Source organism: Corvus hawaiiensis, chromosome 3 (assembly GCF_020740725.1).
Source record: "Corvus hawaiiensis isolate bCorHaw1 chromosome 3, bCorHaw1.pri.cur, whole genome shotgun sequence".
NCBI lineage: Eukaryota > Metazoa > Chordata > Aves > Passeriformes > Corvidae > Corvus > Corvus hawaiiensis.
Genome location: NC_063215.1, coordinates 102171434 through 102190332, shown reverse-complemented (window position 1 = coordinate 102190332; position 18899 = coordinate 102171434). Strand labels below are relative to the sequence as shown.

The 18899-nt window shown below is 38.6% G+C and overlaps 1 protein-coding gene across 37 annotated transcripts in view; it reads right to left on the bottom strand.

Annotated features, from left to right (window-relative positions):
- Positions 1-6968: 6968 nt before the first annotated feature.
- Positions 6969-18899, bottom strand: part of NRXN1 (neurexin 1) — a 676704-nt gene continuing 664773 nt past the window's right edge. For all 37 annotated transcript variants that reach the window (XM_048299377.1, XM_048299382.1, XM_048299400.1 and 34 more), the window contains one exon: positions 6969-10366. In XM_048299377.1, the coding sequence (XP_048155334.1) occupies positions 10059-10366 (308 nt within the window). In that variant the 3' untranslated portion in view covers positions 6969-10058. The remainder of the gene's footprint in view (positions 10367-18899) is intronic.

The window sequence follows — 18899 nt, the reverse complement described above, 5'->3', positions numbered from 1 at the left end:
ATCCTAATGCTCAATTATTTGAAACCTGTTTGCATCATATGAGAGACTGAAAGATGATTATGACTTTAATAAAAAATTAATTATAATTTGATTGTTCTTTCCCAGCATTAAAAAAATTCAAAGCAGAAAAGCCCACAAAAACCAAACATAAGGGAAAAGCATATGCAGTGACATAAGCAATTCTCTGATTCCAGGAATTCCTGGTGGATGATAGTGGGAGTACTAAGGAAATGTGGTTGTTCAGTGAAGGAGCTCCAGCTGACAGGGCTCAATATGCATCTGAAAGAATGAGACTTCATGAATCAGATTCAAGTGGAGTCCTGGGATCATCCTGCGGTGGAGATTGAACACGCTCTGTAGGAATGAAATTGCTGGTGCTTTGCCATTGCTTCCAGAGGAGCTGTGTCTCTCTCCCTGTTTCAGACACCACAGCTGTGAGAGAAGCTGGACCATCCAACCTGCATGGAGCTCAGGGCCACCCCCAATCCTAGGCTGTCTTAGCTCCCTGCCTAGCAGACGTAACAGACCATACATAGCATTGCAGGGTTTTTGAAACCAATTTTTAAAATCAAAGTGTCCTGTTTGTTAGTCTGCATTATTTATTGCTGCAGCTTCAGGACTTTCACGTCTCACCAGCCTGCCAAATTTCAAATTTGGAAAAAGCAAATTATGAAAGGCCACTAAGGACTGCAAAAGTAAGTTATGTATCCACTCTAGCCTATTGTCCACCTTAGGAAGTCAGGTTGGTTTTAGGGTCTTTGGATTGGCTTTTCTATATTCAGCGTTCGGGATATTTGTTCAGGGATGTATCCTCCCTCTCAATCTGCTCTCTGCAGCATTTTCTAATATACTGATTCATTTTAGATGCTATGGGCTCCCAGAAAGAAGAAAAAGAAGAAATACCTCCTCCCACTGAAATGAACAGGAATTTTGCCTCAGAGTATGTATTAGTGCCAAGTTCTGCTTTTGAGCCAGGGACTTTGCTGGTGTGCAGCAGTGTCTGTGCAATGGTTCCCAGGGATGAGTAACCACTGGAAGCTTTCAGTGGGCATCAGAGCAGCATAGGATGCAAAGTTGTGCTCACATGCAGGTCTGGCAAAGGTGCCCCCCAGAAAGGCCTCAGACTATTGCCACACCTTTCCTCACAAGCACTGAAACCTTCACCCAGGATATCTGGTAACTGCCACCAAGAATTAGATGAACAACAATTCAAGTTTATTTTTGAAGTCTCTAAAATTCTAGATTATCTTAGATGATGGCAAAAGCTCAATTAATGTGTCTAAAAACTCTAAATTCATATTCCTGTTGCTGAACTGAACTGTTCTCAAACTGAACTGTTTCCGAACAAACTTATGTTAACAGAGAATGGTTCTTTCTATAATTAGCAATCTACTTTTGGCAATATATAATAATAAAAACAGACTTCCCAAGATGCTTTATAGAACTTAGGCAAAACTTACAAGCAGCTACTTAAACACAAATATGGTCATTTACAACAACTCAGATTTAAAAATCTTTTAGCATCAGTCTATATTGTCAGTCTTTGGTGCCTAACAGTTAGAAATCTAAAAGAATTAATGATGACTATTCAGAATACTTGCATAAAATGTTCATAACAATATGCAGTGTGCCAGGGGGAAGTGTAATCACTCTGTAGTTAAAAGTAGCAATGAAGTCTCAATCTTAATGGAAACGGCAGCTTTCCTGTCTGCAGAAGATACAAGAAAAGATCTTAAAATGTAGCCCAATCTCTTGTGGTTTCCTATGATATTTTTAATACTGACTACATTGGGAAACGTATTGAGACTAATTCCCATACAGGAATGAATTTATTTTGGTGAGAACTATGTCAGAGAAGACTTCCAAAACTTGGTTTAAAAGCCGATCTGTCTTGCAAAATCTGGATGTAGAGTTTCCAAAAGACTGGGTTTGTTCAGTGTGGTTCTGCCTCTGAGCAGTGGCCCAACCCAGTCCTGCCCAAGCCATTTTTCCCAGTTCACCTACTCCAGCAGCTCCAGGTTTGCTTACACAATACTTCTTCAAGTTACAATTGCATGATTTTTGATCTCAATATTGGTAACATGGCTTCCTCAGACAGTGCCTACCAAAAAATACTTCCATATTTATCTCAACCTATTCAAAGGAAACAATTATTTTAAACAGTTATTTCTTTAGGTTTGAAGAAAAGGGTTGTGGAGATGCTATGTAGCAGTGTGGTAGTTAAAGAGGAAGATGAGGGCTAGAATTACAGACACTGTGTCCTGTAGACATATCAGGGAGGCCTTTATGTCTAACAGCAATTTTTGTTTGGGGCTGGGTATTAAAAATACCCTACTTTTCTTACAGTGCATTGTTTCAAGCACACTGGAATATAGCAATGTCCAAAGGGTGTTTCAACACCAAAGTTTTATTTCAGATCAGGCATACAGATCTGAAGCAACTCCAGCTGTTCCCACTCCCTACAATTAACTTCACAGAGCACTCTGCATGAAGGACTGGACACTTTGCAGATTAAAAAAAATTAATTGCCTGAACAAACCTAACCACTAATTGGCACTCAAACTGTGTGACCAGACTACAACTGGTTCAAAGAAAATCCTGAAATATAACATGGAGGGCAGGTCCAGAGCATCAGCTGCCACGACCTACAAATGTATTCTTACTGGGCTATGCTTGCTAGTGCAGATGTACTCTAACCTATGAGTCAAACCCAGCAACCCATACTTAGACAAAGCTCTTAAAATAGGTGAGAAACTGCTATAGGTGATGACTGTTACACTTGTGCTATCAGCATTTTGAAAGACTTCCCTAAAAAGAGCCTGAAGACAGGTATAAATGACCTCCAAACAAATTTAGCCTTCAGGAAAACTGAGCACAAACATGCCTTTCCCAAGAAAGCAACACACCAAGACTTAAATTAATTACCTGAAATTCCTCTGCTTGTTATATGGAGATTTGCTGGTAAGCATGAGATAAACCCTGCTTGGTTTTTTGTTCTTTTTTTCTTCATTTCTCTCACTGGATTATGTTCTTTTCCTGCTTTCTGGACCTGCCCATAAATCAAATATAAGTCAGTAAATATCCATCTCTGTATTGGTTGCCAGCAATCCTGAATCTAAAGGAAAACCTCTGTACAATTAGCTCACACGTGGAGTGAAGAGTCTGGTAACTACAGAGAGCTCTGTGCTTGCTAGCAGGACAACCCTTCTGCCAGGCGGGCTGATGTAACAAGCCTGCTCCCTCTCCAGGTGCAACCAGCGAGGAATTAAACCACCTGAAAGTCTGATTAGAAGACAGTGGCAGATGGGGTAGGATTTCCCAGGGATGTCTGTTTGCATTATAATTTTCTTCTTTCAGATTTTCACGTCTTGTGCTGAAACTTGTCTATCTCCCTCTGGTTTAATAAAGCATCTTGCTGGGTCTCATCCTGAGTCAATGTTCTGGTCCAAACCTTTGAGACCTGGTGTCCTTGAAAGTTAGGGATCCCCATATTGCTGTGGGGTGAGTTTAATGCCTGTGAGAGGTTTTCTCTGCCTGGCCTCCTTCCCCAGGCACAGGAAGCCTGAGCTTCTCCTTTTTGGTGTGAAGCACAGGCAGGGAAAGCACTAAAGGAACTGAAGTAACTCCTAATGAAATTCCTGAACTCTCTATGCCACCAACTTTTTGAGAAATACTTTTTTTTTTCCCCTTTGAGGCATTTGGCAACTCAGAAAAACCTGTGTTTTCTCTGTCTTTGCCAAGCCAGGAACCTAGGGGCAAGTTCCCCGAGCAGTCCTGGTTGTGAGACCCTCACAGCTGAAATTTCCCCCCTTTCTGCAGCCACACCAGACCAGGCTCTGCAGCTCTCATGTCCGCCCTCCTCACACCTGCCCATCTTGGGGGGCTCTCAAGGCCAAGGCAATCCTGAACAGGGTGGAGGTTTCTCACCTGGATCTGCGCCACAGTTTCTCTTTAAGATGGTGCTGAATGTGGTGGGACATGTTTTGGGAGCCACTCAGTGTGTCCCACAACTCAAGCTGCTGTACTATTCCTGGAAAATGTATTTCAATTTCAAAGGGAAAAGGAGGTTTTCTGGAAACAGCTGATCATCTGTTGTGCAGCAGGTGGTTGTGTGGAGCCTGCCCCGTCCCCCAGCTTGGAGGACACCTGAACAGCAATCTGGCCCCTGGTCCTGGAAAAGCCAATGCAGCCCCACAGCCCCAGCCTGTGTTCTGTCAGCTGCATCCCAAACTGTGACTATAATAGAAGTATTTTGCTGTTTATCATCCAATAAATGCTTACTGGCTTGTAGTTGGGCTCACTCATAAGAGTCCAGCCAGTGTGCCAACAGTTATTTTTAGCTGCCCAAATTCCATTTCCCTGTGTTATTTGTTGCAACCAGACTGACACATTCACATTTTGATAGCCTTGCTGTTGGTCCCTGCTTGCTGACAAACAAGCTCATGCCTTTATTGTTTACCAAAAGGATGTTTTTGAGGATTACTGACCTGGATTTCTAAATCTCTCAAGTGTATGCCAGCATGAAATTACTGTCCTTAAAGGCAATTTACTCACTGAAATTCCTGCACCCTTTGAAATAACTCTACCCCTTATATCACCTTTTTTTTTTCCTTAAAAAAAACCCCTCAATGTCTACCACAATCAAGCCCGAATGGAGGAGCATTGTCATATGGAAATCTGTTTGTTCTGAACACAGTGGTCTAAAGCTTCCTCTTGAGGAGAAGCAGAGGGGCAGGCACTGATCTGTTCTCTGTGATGACCAGTGACAGGACCTGAGGGAGTGGCCTGAAGCTGTGTCAGGGGAGGTTTAGGTTTGATATCAAGAAAAGGTTCTTCACCCAGAGGGTGGCTGGGCACTGGAACAGGCTCTCCAGGGCAGTGATCACAGCACCAAGCCTGAGAGAGTTGAGGAAGCCTTTGGACAATGCTCTCAGGCACATGGTGTGACCCTTGGGGTGTTCTGTGCAAGGCCAGGAGCTGCACTCGATGATCCTGATGGGCCCCTTCCAACTCAGCATATTCTGTGACAGTGAAATGAAGATATTTGTATAGTAGTGAGTGACTGAGAAAGAAAAAGAAAGGGGCCAGACTTTCTTTTCCAGAAGTCAGAGTTGGTGGCTGAAAGGTCAAAGACGTTCAGGAGGAAGAAGCCTCCAAAGTGGTAAAGGACTGGTTGAGCTCTGGCCCTGCATCTCACAAAACTGAGCTCACCTGTATCTTTTCTGGAATTTCTAGTTCAAAGCCCGTGGGGGGTGCTTCTGGTTTCATGAAGAGCAGTGACCAACCAAATCAGTTTGAGTCCATCAAGACAAATCAAAGGCTGACAGGCAAGCAGTTTTGTCATTCCCAAGCATTTATCAATTTATAAATTGAATTAAATGCAGTGTGGATTTCTCTTTCTCCCCACTCCTGTGAGGGCCAGAAACATTTTAACAGTGACATACTTAGGGACGTTAAAAAAGTGGGGGCTTTAAAATAAAGAAAATAGTCTGCATTCCAAATAAAATTGTATTGACAAGAGTGTCTGACCCAGCACAATGTTTCCAGGCACCTCTAAACAGGCCTGTACTGAACTTAGAAGCAAATTTCTATAATCAATATGAAAATCAGACCCAGAACCCCAATTTAAAACTGTTTTGTTGAACTATAAAGAAGTCACATAGGAGGAATTAACAAACACAATTGTCACTTACAGCCTATGTGTGCTTTATTTCCCTTATTCTAAGTCACATTTGGGGGCGTTGCTTAGTTTTTTTCTGTTTTTTTATCATCTTGTGAAGGTTTTTAGCTACTTAACCACAGTAATTATTGATGATGGAGATCACCACTTATAGTGGCCAGGTAATGATGAATGATGCAGGTACTGAGCAGCCATGAGGATTTTGGTAAAAGGAAGAGCACAGTATAGATGTAAAAAAAAAAGGAACAAATACTGTGTAGAATTAAAAAGTTTATAATTAAATGTGAGTTGTTGTTGGTTTTGGTTGGGGGTTTTCTTTGTAGTAGTAGTAGTAGTAGAACAAAAATCACTATTGTTACAGCTCCTTCAAATGTATATAAAGCATTTTCCTAAGTGGAATATTCAGTATTTATTTAAGCACACTCACAAGACCTAATCTCAGTATAAAGCAGTTTAGAACTTTCAAAGTGTTTTATACCAATGGAAGATAGGGACTGTTTTTCTCCAGATATTCCTGAGCTGAAATTATCTAAAATACTTCAGTCTGTACGTAATTAGAGCAGATGAATAAATCTCATTGAAGTCAAAAAGCTACTGATGTGATTTAAGAAGATACAAAGTTAAATTCTTTTTGGAGCTTAGATCCAAAAACTTAACTCCATCCCCATTCAGCAGTACATTTAGGCAAGTTTAGACACTTGCTTATATCAATAGGATTAGATGTTTGCTTGAAGTTGCCCATGAATTTAAATGCCATGCTAAGTAGGAAAGCACTTCTGTAATGGATTAGCTACGGCTGAAATTTTGTAATTATTATTTAGGAATGATTTTAAAGACCTGAAATACATTCATTTTCCCATTAATTTTTAAATCATCTTCTAGACAAGAGGAAACATTTTCAGTTTTAACTTTTCATGCCATTACCTTACCCTGCTCCACCTTATTTCCACTATGGAAATGAAAAAGTCGCAAAAAAGGGAGCTCTTTTTTCATACAGAGGGGGAGGGGAACATCAAGTTTCAGTTTTTTGATTAAAAAAAAATACCAGAAAATTTCAAATTAAGCAAGTCTGTGCTAAACCAATTCATTGATGTCATTCATACTTCTCTAACTGGGTCAGTTTAATGCAAGACTTGTAGAAGGTTTTCACTGAAGCGTACAAAGAGCTCTGAGGTCACTTTTTCCTGACATGAATGTCTGCAACTTCATACAATTTACCAGTTTCTTTCACAGCTTCAAGATGAACAGGTACTCACAATCTAAGAGCAAGAGAAGAAACAAGCCAGCATTTGTATTAAGAAACATTTTTATTAACAAAACAGTAAATTCCACTTGCTTAGCATTTCCAATAATGAATAAATTGGCCTTGCAACAAATAAAAAAATTGTAAATATCTATCACAGAAAGCACTATAAGGTTAGGGGCATTGGGCCTCTCTTTGATGTTTTAGGGTTGAAAGTTTCACATGTTATTTAGTGTTTTGTTAAAAAAGGCAACACAATACAGTCATAGAAATGAAGCCATCTCAGTCAAACAAATTAGGTTATTATAGAGAAAGGATCCAATTTTATGTTAGGTAGTTGGTTTATGTCTGTTTGTTTGTTGTTGCTGCTGTTTTTAAACAAAAAGGAATTTTAAATCCACTTGCTGGCATTTCTGATACATCCATAATTGGTTTTTTTGTTAAATTATGAAATTAAAGAGGAAAAAGGAGAACCTTCAGAAACAGTGTTAAAATCGTGTTTGCTTATTTTAATAGTGGCAGATCTTTTTTTTTTTTTTCTTGATGTATGGATTTAGTTAAAGATTAACCTACCAAACTGCCTGGAAGTTGGCCTGACAAGGCTATTTCATTAATGCAATCAATACCAAGCAGAAAAGACCATTTCATCTCGCCCAAATCATATTCTGTCATGTCCAGTCTCCTGCCAACAGATTACTCTTGTTCTTCTCTGTATCTTCAAGCACTGAAACCTGAACACCACCTGGCTTTCAACTTCCTTCCCCCCTCCAGCTGAAGTCTCTTGCTTCCAGCAATGACCTCCAGTAACACTCGTCCCTGCCATTCCCTGAGTACAGCTGTCTTGTAAAGGTGGGAGAAATTATGAGTGCCACAGGTGAACAACAGTCTAAGAAATGAACATCAGATGGATTTTGTGGTTTGTTTCTTTTTTTCATTTTTGCGTAAATGCTAATGAAAATAAAAAGCTGTTTCACAAATGCAACATGACACACCTTGATGTGGTTGGCAAACTTCAAGAGAGGTGTTTTCATGTCAGCTACATGTATTTTTAAAGTGCTCTGACTCCCAGATAGATAGCTGTACCAGTTCCCAACTTTTTTTCATCAGCTACAGTGAGTAACACACAACAAAATATTTTGTGTCTGCTGTTTAAAGCTAATTTTAAATTCCTCCTTCTGGTCTGTAAAGTGTGAATATCTATATATCTATATCCCTCTCAGGAGGCCTTCTGATGATTTGGTTGATCTCTATTGAACTAACCTCTTTCTGTCTAATGTATTCCCTTTGAACTTCTGTGTAAATAAAATGTTATGCTGTGGTTTATTGCTGTGAAACTAACAAAATATTACTAGAAAAAAATTCCAAACTTAACGTGTAAATTACAGCATTACATTTCATGTGTTTAACTACAATGCACTAATGTTTTATATATGCAAGATGAGCTGTGTCACTTTAAAACATAATGAACTTATATCTGTCTGGTTATGATGTCTTGCAATACTAAGCTAAAAATACCTTTTCGTATGTCAAAATGCCCACCATTGAAAAATAATATCGTGCACCTCAAGAGTATTTCCTTTTGAGAGAAAGGGATAAATTCTGCAATAGAATCAGCCTGGATAATTATGTTGGGTATTTTTAGATCTTTTACCACCCAGTGCTGTAGTAGCTGTTGTTCATATAACTGAATGCCAGATAAACACTATATGATACTTCCTAAGATTCTCAAGAAACTCATCATTCTCGTAATTTCTAAGAACAAGGTTTCTGTAAGGCAAACCATGCTCTCCAATAGTGAAGCTTTGACTGGAAGCCAAAGGCCAGTTTAATTCACTAAATATTTAGCTAATTAATGAGTGTATATTTGTAGGAAAATTGGCCATTCTGATCAACTTCATTGATGCATATCAGGAGCAAGAGATGGGGATAGAAGGGAGAAGACAAATTACAGTAGAGATATATTTTTGCTTTCTAGTCCACTTCTTTCATACAAACTACTGAAACTTAATTGCAACATAATAGAGCTGTACAGGTAAGAAAAAAATTAGCTGACTCTTATATACATTCATACACATCCCCCTTAGTATAACCACTACACTGTAAATTAAAAAGAAAAAAAAGGGGAAAAAGTCTGGGACAATTTATAATGGCTGCAAAAAAACTGAAGTATGTCTGTTGCTCCAGATGTCATAAAACTCTCTATACCTAGCAACACTTATAACATTGAGTTTACCAAAAATGGCTGAAGAGCAGATATAGTTTGCATTTTCTATACAACAGGCTATAAAACATCACTTATCACAGTCCAGAAAGCACATATAGATGTGTTTTTATATAAACATATGTAATAACATATTAAGCGTGCATGAAAATTTCCCAATGATTGCATCTATGCCCTCTTGTTTTTCTTTTTTTTTTTCTTTTCTTTTTTTTTTTTTTTTTTTTTTTGTGGAAATGTGCCTTATATTCCAGATTTTTGTTTTTGTTTTTGAAAATAAGGCCTCCGTACTATTTTCCTCACAACCAGAAAGGGGCTTTTTGAAAGTATTTCTACATAAGTCTTCAGAAAAGCCAGCACTTTGTTTCAAAATGCAAGTTTCCAATCACTGCTTCACTGCACCAGACGGCAAACTCTTTATGTTTGCTTGTTGAGTCACCATATATAATGACAGTCTTCTCTGACAATAAGACTAACTTACTTCTCAAGAAAGCGCTAGCACTTTGGCTAAATCCAGAATCATAGGTAGCTTCTTTTTTCTTTTTTTTTTTTCCTGTTTTGTTTTTTATAATTTGTATTTTTTTTTCATATTGTGCCTTGATGTTGTAGTAATACTCCTTGCTTTATGAATGCGTGGTGTCATCATTGTCTTTCAGAAACGTTCCAGCAACATAAAGACAGGCAGAGTAAATGAAAACACTGTGGATGTTAGGGAATTTATCAGCTCCTGTTTCTGAAAAACAAGAGCATGAAATGCTTGTTTTTAAAAACAGTCTTTCCTTTCTGATTGCATTCCCTGTCTTTTCTGTTTGTTTGTTTTTGAATGTGCTTCATAAAAAGTAAAGTAAATAAGTTTGTATTATGTCTCAGATAAAATGAAGACTATTTCTATACAAGCGTTCTTTTAGATGTTGAGATCAGACATAGTACTCCTTATCCTTATTTTTCTTGTTTTTGTTGGAACTTTTAGCGCTGTTGGGCTGTTTCTCCTTGATCACAGCCCCATTGGATTGTGCTGAGTTACTGATGTAGTTTCGACTCTCATCTACGTGGTAGGATCCTTCGTCTCGATTCCTGTACTTGTACATGGCATAGAGGAGGATGAGGATGCACAGCGCCGCCGCCGCCACAATCCCAACCACCATGCCCGTCGTGCTGCTGGATTCACGGATCACCTCGGACGAGCCGGGATATTCCCTTCCTCCTCCTGCCCTGGTAGGGTTTGCTGTGGGTAGATAATGAAAGAAGGCAGAGGTTATCATTGGGTTTGCACACCGAGGAGTCACTCATGTCTGCTGCTGCAGTCATGCGTCCTTCTAGCTGCACCCACTGGGCCAGGACAGCCTAGCGATGTACCACCCTCTAACAGTCCAAAACCAGTTAGGGTTGCAGCCCATTCCTTTTTCAGGCTTTTAAGCTAGGAAAATGACAGCAAGAAGCATCTCTTTCTAGCCTTCAAAAGTATAATTTGTCCCAATGTCTTAAGTTAATAGTCCCTAAATAATCTGAAATAACAGGAGTGCCACAATTTAAATGCAGGGACATTAACATCTCAGAGGAAAGGATTTCCTTTTTCTTCTCTTTCTCTTTCTCATTCTCTTTTTCTCTTTCTCTTTCTTTTTCTCTTTCTTTCTCTTTCTCTCTCTTCCTCTCCTTCTGTAAGGAACGAAAAGTGACATTATACTATTTATTGAGAAGGCAGTGATGATAAGACAGAATGGAGGAAAAAAATGGCTGGTAGCAGCCAACAAATTCACTACAAATAAGGTATCCTCACCTCTCCTGTACACCTCCCTCAGCAAGCTTCTCAGTTTCTCCTTTCCTTCTACTATTTTCTTTTCTTTTTTAAAATTAATCGTATTTACACTTAGTACTTCTAGAGAGCTATCCAATCCTACCTTCTCTTTTCTAATTGAGAGTCCTCCTTGAATATGGCTACACTTCAGAGCACTTTTTTACTCAACTTCTCCCATTCCCTCTTTCCATCACTGATGCCATTATCAGATGTTCCTTCAAGGATTGCTTTATGCCCCAAGAAAACCTCTCAAATTGCACAGAGCAAGGACTCAGCCTCCTAAGATCCCACCTCTGAGGCCAGACTCTGGTCTTTTCAGTTGTGATGTGAATAGAAGTGACCTATGTCTTCACACTGTAAAATCTTCTTGATAGGAACTATTGTGTTGTCGGCACATTTTGTCCCCTTACACAGCCATGAGGAATGAAACCCTAATTCCAGGAAGAATTTCTAGATTAAACACTCACAGCACACACAATGCTTTTACATTTTCCACGATCTCCTTTCTTCATTGAATTTTGCAGCAGGAGGGGAGGCAGATCTTTGTATAGACTCACTTTAAGTGGTGGCAGCTGAGATGGATCTTCTCTAACTTAACAAGTGTCATGGACAAAAATAAAGTGATCTGGATTTATGCAGTATTCCTCTGATTGTACCAGCATTTCCAAACTTCTGAGAGGCTATGTATCCTCAGCACTGCCAGCCTTGGCTGAGCTCAGGAGAGCCAGGCTGGCTTATGGAAACTGCATTTAAATCATAATGCATGGCTAAGAATTCAATCAGTAAAATACAGGTGCTAACTAAAAGTAGTATTAAACACTAGTTTTACAATATATTCATAATGTTAACTTTATCAGGCCTTTCCTACAGGTAGCTTTTTACTGAAGTGTGTTAGAGAATTGTCTTGCTCAAAGTCCACAAAAGCACACTATGCCCCATAGTCACTTTTTTTTTTTGCACTGTAAAGGCCTAATAGGAAGATGATGATTTTAAGGATGCTACATTAAAGGTAATGCCAGCCAAACTATCAATGCTGGTCAAAGAATTGCAACAAGTTTGGACCACCAGAACTGAAAGCAGCCACCAGCTACAGACATCTACAACTGGCCTATGAATAATAAAATATAGCAAAATAGCCACAACCCCCAAAAAGAATAAGTTCCTTCTCCACTTTGGTATTACTCATCATTTATTTGTTGGTGAATTGGGTTCTTACTGCTGAAACACCACTTCCTGGCAGTTATTTCAAATAGATTTAAAGAAGCTGACATTTTGTTTGGCTGAAAGAACAGAGGCAAAACTGTAAGTTTCAAAAAAACCCCGTACCAAATAGTATTTTAACTTGTTTTTTATTCTTCTGAATGTTCGTAGTTGTTATGAGTCGGTGCAAGTGGTATTTTCTATGGCTTCAGAAGAGATCTTGAAGTTTCACTTCAGAAGGTTTTAAGACTTTTTTGTCATTTCAGGGTAGATGCCACCCTACTAAGAAAGGTGCCCTGCTCCAAAGTAGTCAGTGACTGTTTTAGATCCTGTTTGTTCATTGTAACTATTGTAGAAAATGGAAATTCTTTTACACCTAGGGTGTCATTTACTGTTTTACAAGAGACGATGCATTGTGTGCTGAACAAAGACTGAGTATTTCCATAGTGAATGAAAATGAGACAAAGTCTTATCATACTGCATGTGATTTCAGGAAATTAATTTCTGTCTGAGAAATAATAGAAACCACTGAATACACTGTCAATACTTGATGGATTAACAGCTTCTCTTTCTCTTTAAGATACATACATTTGGGCCAAATACTGTCAACTATCTTTACAATTAATGTCTACTAAATGACACTTAACAGCTTGCTCAGAGGAAAACATTCTAATATTGCAACCTAAAAGACAGATTTAAGGTATATTTTTCAGTGTTACCTAAATTCCTGCCTCTCACCTGATGGCTTCCTTTTATTTTAAGAATGTTTTCACAATTATCTCATTTAACCCATCTGTCTGAGAAATATTCAACCACTACATTAATGTTATTTAAACTTATAACATTTCAAAGCATCTGTTGTTGCATTTGTTTGGACTTCTGGAAAAGGAGCAATTCAGCAAGGAAAAGGACTTCTTGCTATTTTTGTTCCATTTACATTAAAATATGCTTTTAACCTAGCAGGGCCTCTCCAGACAAATGAAGGAAGAGGAAATAGGAAAGTTTTACAAAGTGTATAGGTTTGTCTGTGAGCACTTTAGATAGGAACAGCTAATGGAATACCCACCAAAGCAAAATCCTATTCTGAAACAGGGAGGAAAGGACCACTGGAAAAAAAACCAGCCTTAATTTCTTCTGAAATCTATATAATAAATAAATCCACATCCATAACATTGCTGAAACAGCTGCCTTCTATTTAAGCAGTACCTTTGTTTGACTAAGACTTTAGACAATTCCAAGGGGAATTTACCTGGATTTTTTTTCCCTGCAAGACAGGAACTATTACAAGGGATGGCAGATGATCTCGATGGAGAGCAAATGAAGATTTTAAGTTTACAGAAATCATGCTCTTTGTCTCCCAACTCTTTGGGAAAACTGGATGCAGTTTTATTCCCAGCATTTTGGTAGCTGGACCAGGGAGAGCCACTGGCTCCTGGCACAGCAGCAGAGGTGTGTCTGCAGGTAACCTTGTCTGCCACTCAGCTGCAGTCACTGTTAGTATCTGCAGCACAAAAAAGATACCAACTTCATCCTAGACATCTTACTGTAAATGAGAACTGAAATACCTTATTGGAGTATGTCAGGATTAAATGTCATAAAATATTACTCTGATTTTTAAGAGTAAAAAGTCGTCTCAAAAATACCCCAAAATCCTAACCCTGAAACGACATATTTATTAAAATGATAAATTGAGGTTGGTTTGATTAGGAACAAGACAAAATCATAAAGGCACTAAATATGCTCAAACCTTGCCATAACGGTGAGAGGAAATGAATGTCATCTTGTGGTGCAAGGATTCCTTCTTGAAACAACTTCTCTGATGCACAGCTCTTCCTCTCAACAGCACACAACCAGTGTTTTTGGATTGCCTCAAAGACCATCTTAGAAAAGACTGATTTCTAAAAGCCTCTTCTACCACTTATGAAAGACTTTGCATGAAATAATAGCAACTGAGCACAGTTTTACACTGTGTAATAATGGATTAGAAAGTTGTTGTTCTTGACTGTATTTCTAAGTGGTTTAAAATTTAGAGGGGAAAAAAATCTAACTAGTTTCAGTGTCCAGTTTTCATTAATACTGTGAAAAGAAAATTGGAATTGCAGGTTCCCATGGTGCTTGTGAATTGAAATTAGCAGACTGAAAAACCAAACAAAACAAGACAAAAAGACCCCAAACCTGTTTTCTTTACATTTATGCCTTCCCACAAACTGTGAATAGGAAATTACTCACAAGACAGAAATGTTTAACTACTGCATTTGCAATGAGGCATGAAGGCAATTATTTAGGGGACACGTATTAATTTTCACTCTGTGTGCTATCATTGTAGACCTGTTTGCTGTCGATTTTCTGCAGCACTTTTGGATTCTGGTGAACTGGTTTCTGAGCTCACTGCAATTTCAGCACCTCTTTACAACAAATACCTCTGAAAAACGAACCCCAGCGCTTCCTCTGCAGAACAGGTAGGGTGGATGCAGCCCAGCTTCAAAACCAGTATGAAGGTCTGCTGTAAACTTCTGTTCAAAGGAAAATTTTTAAGGTATCTGTTCTACTCTTTGGTGTGCAAACCCAGGATATAATGCATTAAAATACCTCTGAAGTGACATCAACTAACTTAGCTTGTTATAAAAATAGCCTAGCAGCATCCACAGCTAAAAAGGTTGCTTTGCCAAGAAGCTAAACATTCTCTCTGCGCTGAGTAGAGTGCTTCTTTCCAAGTGTAATGACTTGTCATATATCGACTTCAAATCATTTACAAATCCTACCAACTCCTTAGGACTGCAGGCTTTGCAAGTACCTTCTTTTTCCCCTGTGGTTGAGAGGTGGAAGGCAGTTTTCTCAACCTTTTAAAATGCCATCATAAGTCTAAGGGGAAATAGGTTAGTTGGTTGTACAGAGCCAATTGATGGAGCATATCAAATCAATGGGGTTTATGAGTTACTGTGCTCTGCAGATCTGAGGGGAATATTTTCACAGTTTTATAAGAAGATTTTGTGAAAATATTTTCCACAAAACTAAATTTAATTTTAGCCAAAATGGAAAATGTAAACCAATATATCACTTAATGTTTTTAGCAGCCTTCATCCCTGTGGTCTTACCCTTTTTATTAGTATATTTTAACATTTTCAGTTGCATTGCTCCTCTTTTAGTATTCCTTCCCTCCAAACAAGGATTCTTTCTCCTTTTACCAGTTCAGGTGTCCTATCTCTCCCCACTGCTACTTGAACCTCTGCTTCTTTATTTTCTATGTGAAGTAATTTTCCTGGTTTTGTGCATGTTCTGAGAAATCTTTGGTAATTTGGTAGTTTATTTCAGAAGTTTTGACTGACTAACAGAGTCAGTAGCTAGTCTATATTTTAAATTAAAGTTTTCCTAAGTTGGAAGAATAAAAAAAGCTTTTGCAAATAAGATAACATAAGGAAGACAAACCAGAAATATTACACTACTGACAGCATGTTTTCAAGCTAGAGCTAAGTTGCTGTAATTGTGGGCCACCAGTTCAGACAGCTAAACTGGGATCATTTGCTTGGTGATTTGCCTGCAGCTCTTGCTCCCTGAAGACTCGGAGGAGCACCAGTGTTAAAGCAAGAAAAGAGCAGGGGCACTGGAAACATAAATTTTTGGTGGCAGCTAACTGTAAGATTGGCTTCATTGGACCAGAACTTACTGTGCTAGCAACAGTGACATTTGGGCTCCACTGACTTTGGGAAAAGTTTTGCTATGAGCTTTGCCAGATCAAGGTTTCATTGCTTGCTATCTTTAGCATTGTCATCTCATTAAAGAAGAAGGCAAAAAATTCCAAACCTCCTCATCTAAGAACCAGTTTCAGCAAGAGAATACCAAAATGTAGTTGTAAAGCGTGAGGAATCTGCTGGCTTGGCCTGCAGAGCGTGGAATGATTCTTGCTCATGAAATGAGCTGGAGGTGCAGACACCCACATTCATCTCACAACTGTGGGTGATTCCCTGATTTTCCTCCTTCACTGAGCAGCTACTACATGAAGAGATAAATGTCTACGCCACAAACATTGTATATATCTGGCTTGAATGTTGAAGCTGAAAGCACACTGCATTCAATTTGTTCCAAATACTGTCATCAAGTCAGACCCATTACTGACAAAATTGATAATATGCCTGGGAAAAGAAGGGGCCTGCCTTTCAAGACATCCAGAATATCCATGCACACACACTGGGAATGCAACTGCTATAAATACTGAACTACACCCCCTACCCAAAGGCTCAGATTCAACATGCAGATACAGCTACGCTTGTTCAGCCTGAATCCTATTACTGCCTAAACCTTATATGCTTCTCTGGGAGTGGGAAGAGAAAAACAAATGGAATTACAAATGGATATAAGTTACATTTGATGTAATTAATGTTCTTTTTCTCCTGATAAAATTATTAAAATTAATAAGACCGCCTTGTTTTTCTTTGCTTCTCTCATCATAGAGAAAACAATTAAAACAATTATTATAAAACAATTATGGTGTCTCTGACGTTAGCACAAGGGAAAAAAGTTTGAGATATCTATAAAACTTTGTTTCATTTCAAAATGTAATTCTTGTGTTCTCACTTCTTTCATCTTTCATTTGTCCCTTTTCTGAAACTTTTTAAAGGGTACAATATATGATGCATTCTAGATCTGAATCTACTATTTAAGCCAGTTCACGTTTAAACCATCAAAGTCCCAGAGCTAGACCATAGCCCTTAACCTCAGGAGAAGTGCTGGTTTTGAAATGTCAACACAGCAGAACAAGGTTTCATTCAGTTCTTTATATAGTCAGAAGGAGATAGCCTAAGGTTAGACTATTTCAGGTACATGCATCCTCATTATAGGTTACTTTTGCCTTGAATTTTTCCTGCTTCCATTTATGAGCAATATCCTTGGAGAATACCTAGTTCTCATCTTGTCAGCCTTTGCCTGACACTTTGCAGGCTGTCAAATTACACTACTCACACACTACAATACCCCAGTGCTTCTGCACAGGTTTAAATTAGCTGTGAGCAAGGGGTTGGAAATTAGTAGCAGCAGCCTTAGTGCTAGGTGTGCAAGAGCTAATGGGTATTCACACTGGGCTGACTGCTAGAAAACACCAGCAAGAAGTTTACAATTTGTTCTTGTTTCCCTTGTCTGGCAGAGGCGTCAGCAAAACCAGTTTGCTGCCAGCAGTCTGCTAGCATGGTTACTGGTTTGAGAAGCTGCTGCTGGCATGCACCAACTACACTAGAACGCCATACTAAGTGCATTTATCAGGTGTTGGAAATTTCCTGTAGAATTTGAAAGACCTGATTTACCACCTCATTGCTCAAATTTGGTCTGAGAAAGCTTTGGCATAGAAATTGAGCAATACAATGCTAACTCAGGCCAGTATTTTGTCTATAAACCCCCTACCTTTGCAAATTATTGTCTCTCTTCGTCTACCTTTTTCATCAAAAGAAGGATGAAAAATAGTCCTAAGGAAAAGTGCCTTTTTTTTCATAAAAAGGAGAAATTCATTGCATATGCATTACAAAGCTACAAGAAACAGTTTCAGTATAGTGTCCAAAATACAGTATGCAAGAAATTGTATGCACTAGATGTAGCAAATCAAGCCAGAATGAAGTGTAGCTCAAGGAAAACAATGAGGTTGCATCAATCAAGGCACCAGTAGCACACAGTCTAATTTCAAACAAGCTAGAACTCATTTATTTATTCAACAGTCTATGTGCAGTCTTGATCCTAAGTTTAAGCTTGATTTAAAGGACCGGTTTTTAGGATTATACACTTTAATTTAGGATTTTCAAGCAGAGTGACGTGAAAATTAATGGAACTTGTTCCCGATCCAATCATGTCTCTACTTCATCCTGGTGTAAGTAAATCCTCTGCCTTTCCAAAATTCCTTATTGAATCAGAAAAAAAGAGGTTTAGTCAAGTCAGTAAATGACTTGCCTGTTTCTGAAAACCTCAGTGTTGCAATTACTAACTTACTTATTTTCCGCATTTTTCATCCAATATCAGAGTGTGAAGTTCACCTGTGGAAAATGTTTTTGAGAGTTCACACAATCCATATTTGGCCTTATTTCATTGTTATCAGTACATATATTGTGTTTTTCAGTTCTGTGAATCTTTGGTTCCAGATTAAAAAGATCTACACCTTTTTTGAAAATGGTGGAAACTTCTCATAGTGAACACTGTCAAAGAACACAAATCTATATTTCTGTGGCTAACAACTAAGAATCACAAAAGGTTTAGAACTGCCTAGAACCTATTTTCATGACCTAATGATATATGCACAGCCCTCGGAGCTTAATGTGTTTTATTACTGAAAATCTTGAATACCAGGCTTGAAAACCATGTCTGCTTTATTGAGGAGAGCATAGACATAGATCTAATCTCAATTTTTTTGTTTTCTGACAAAGCCACTGCACTCACAGACAATTAATTTTTAAGGTCTGTGTAATACCTTATCTGTAAGACAGGTTCTTATTTTGGGAACATCAAAAAGAATAGGTCAAGCAACCTTTCATATGCAAGCAACAGTTTTTCCTGCAAATTTTTCTGGGGAAAATCAGGAAGGTAAGTCCTCAAGTTGAATTAAAGGACATGATATTCCTGGACATTTCACTGAAATGTCTAGGGAATGTTCTAGCACTGAAAAATCGAAGGAATTCCTCTGAAGTCAGTGGGTTTGTGAATGAGTGATGGGGAGGGCCTGGCTTGCTTCTCTACGTGCATGTCCCAGTCGCGGTACCGCAGAAGCATCTTGGCTTCAGCTTTGCCTGTC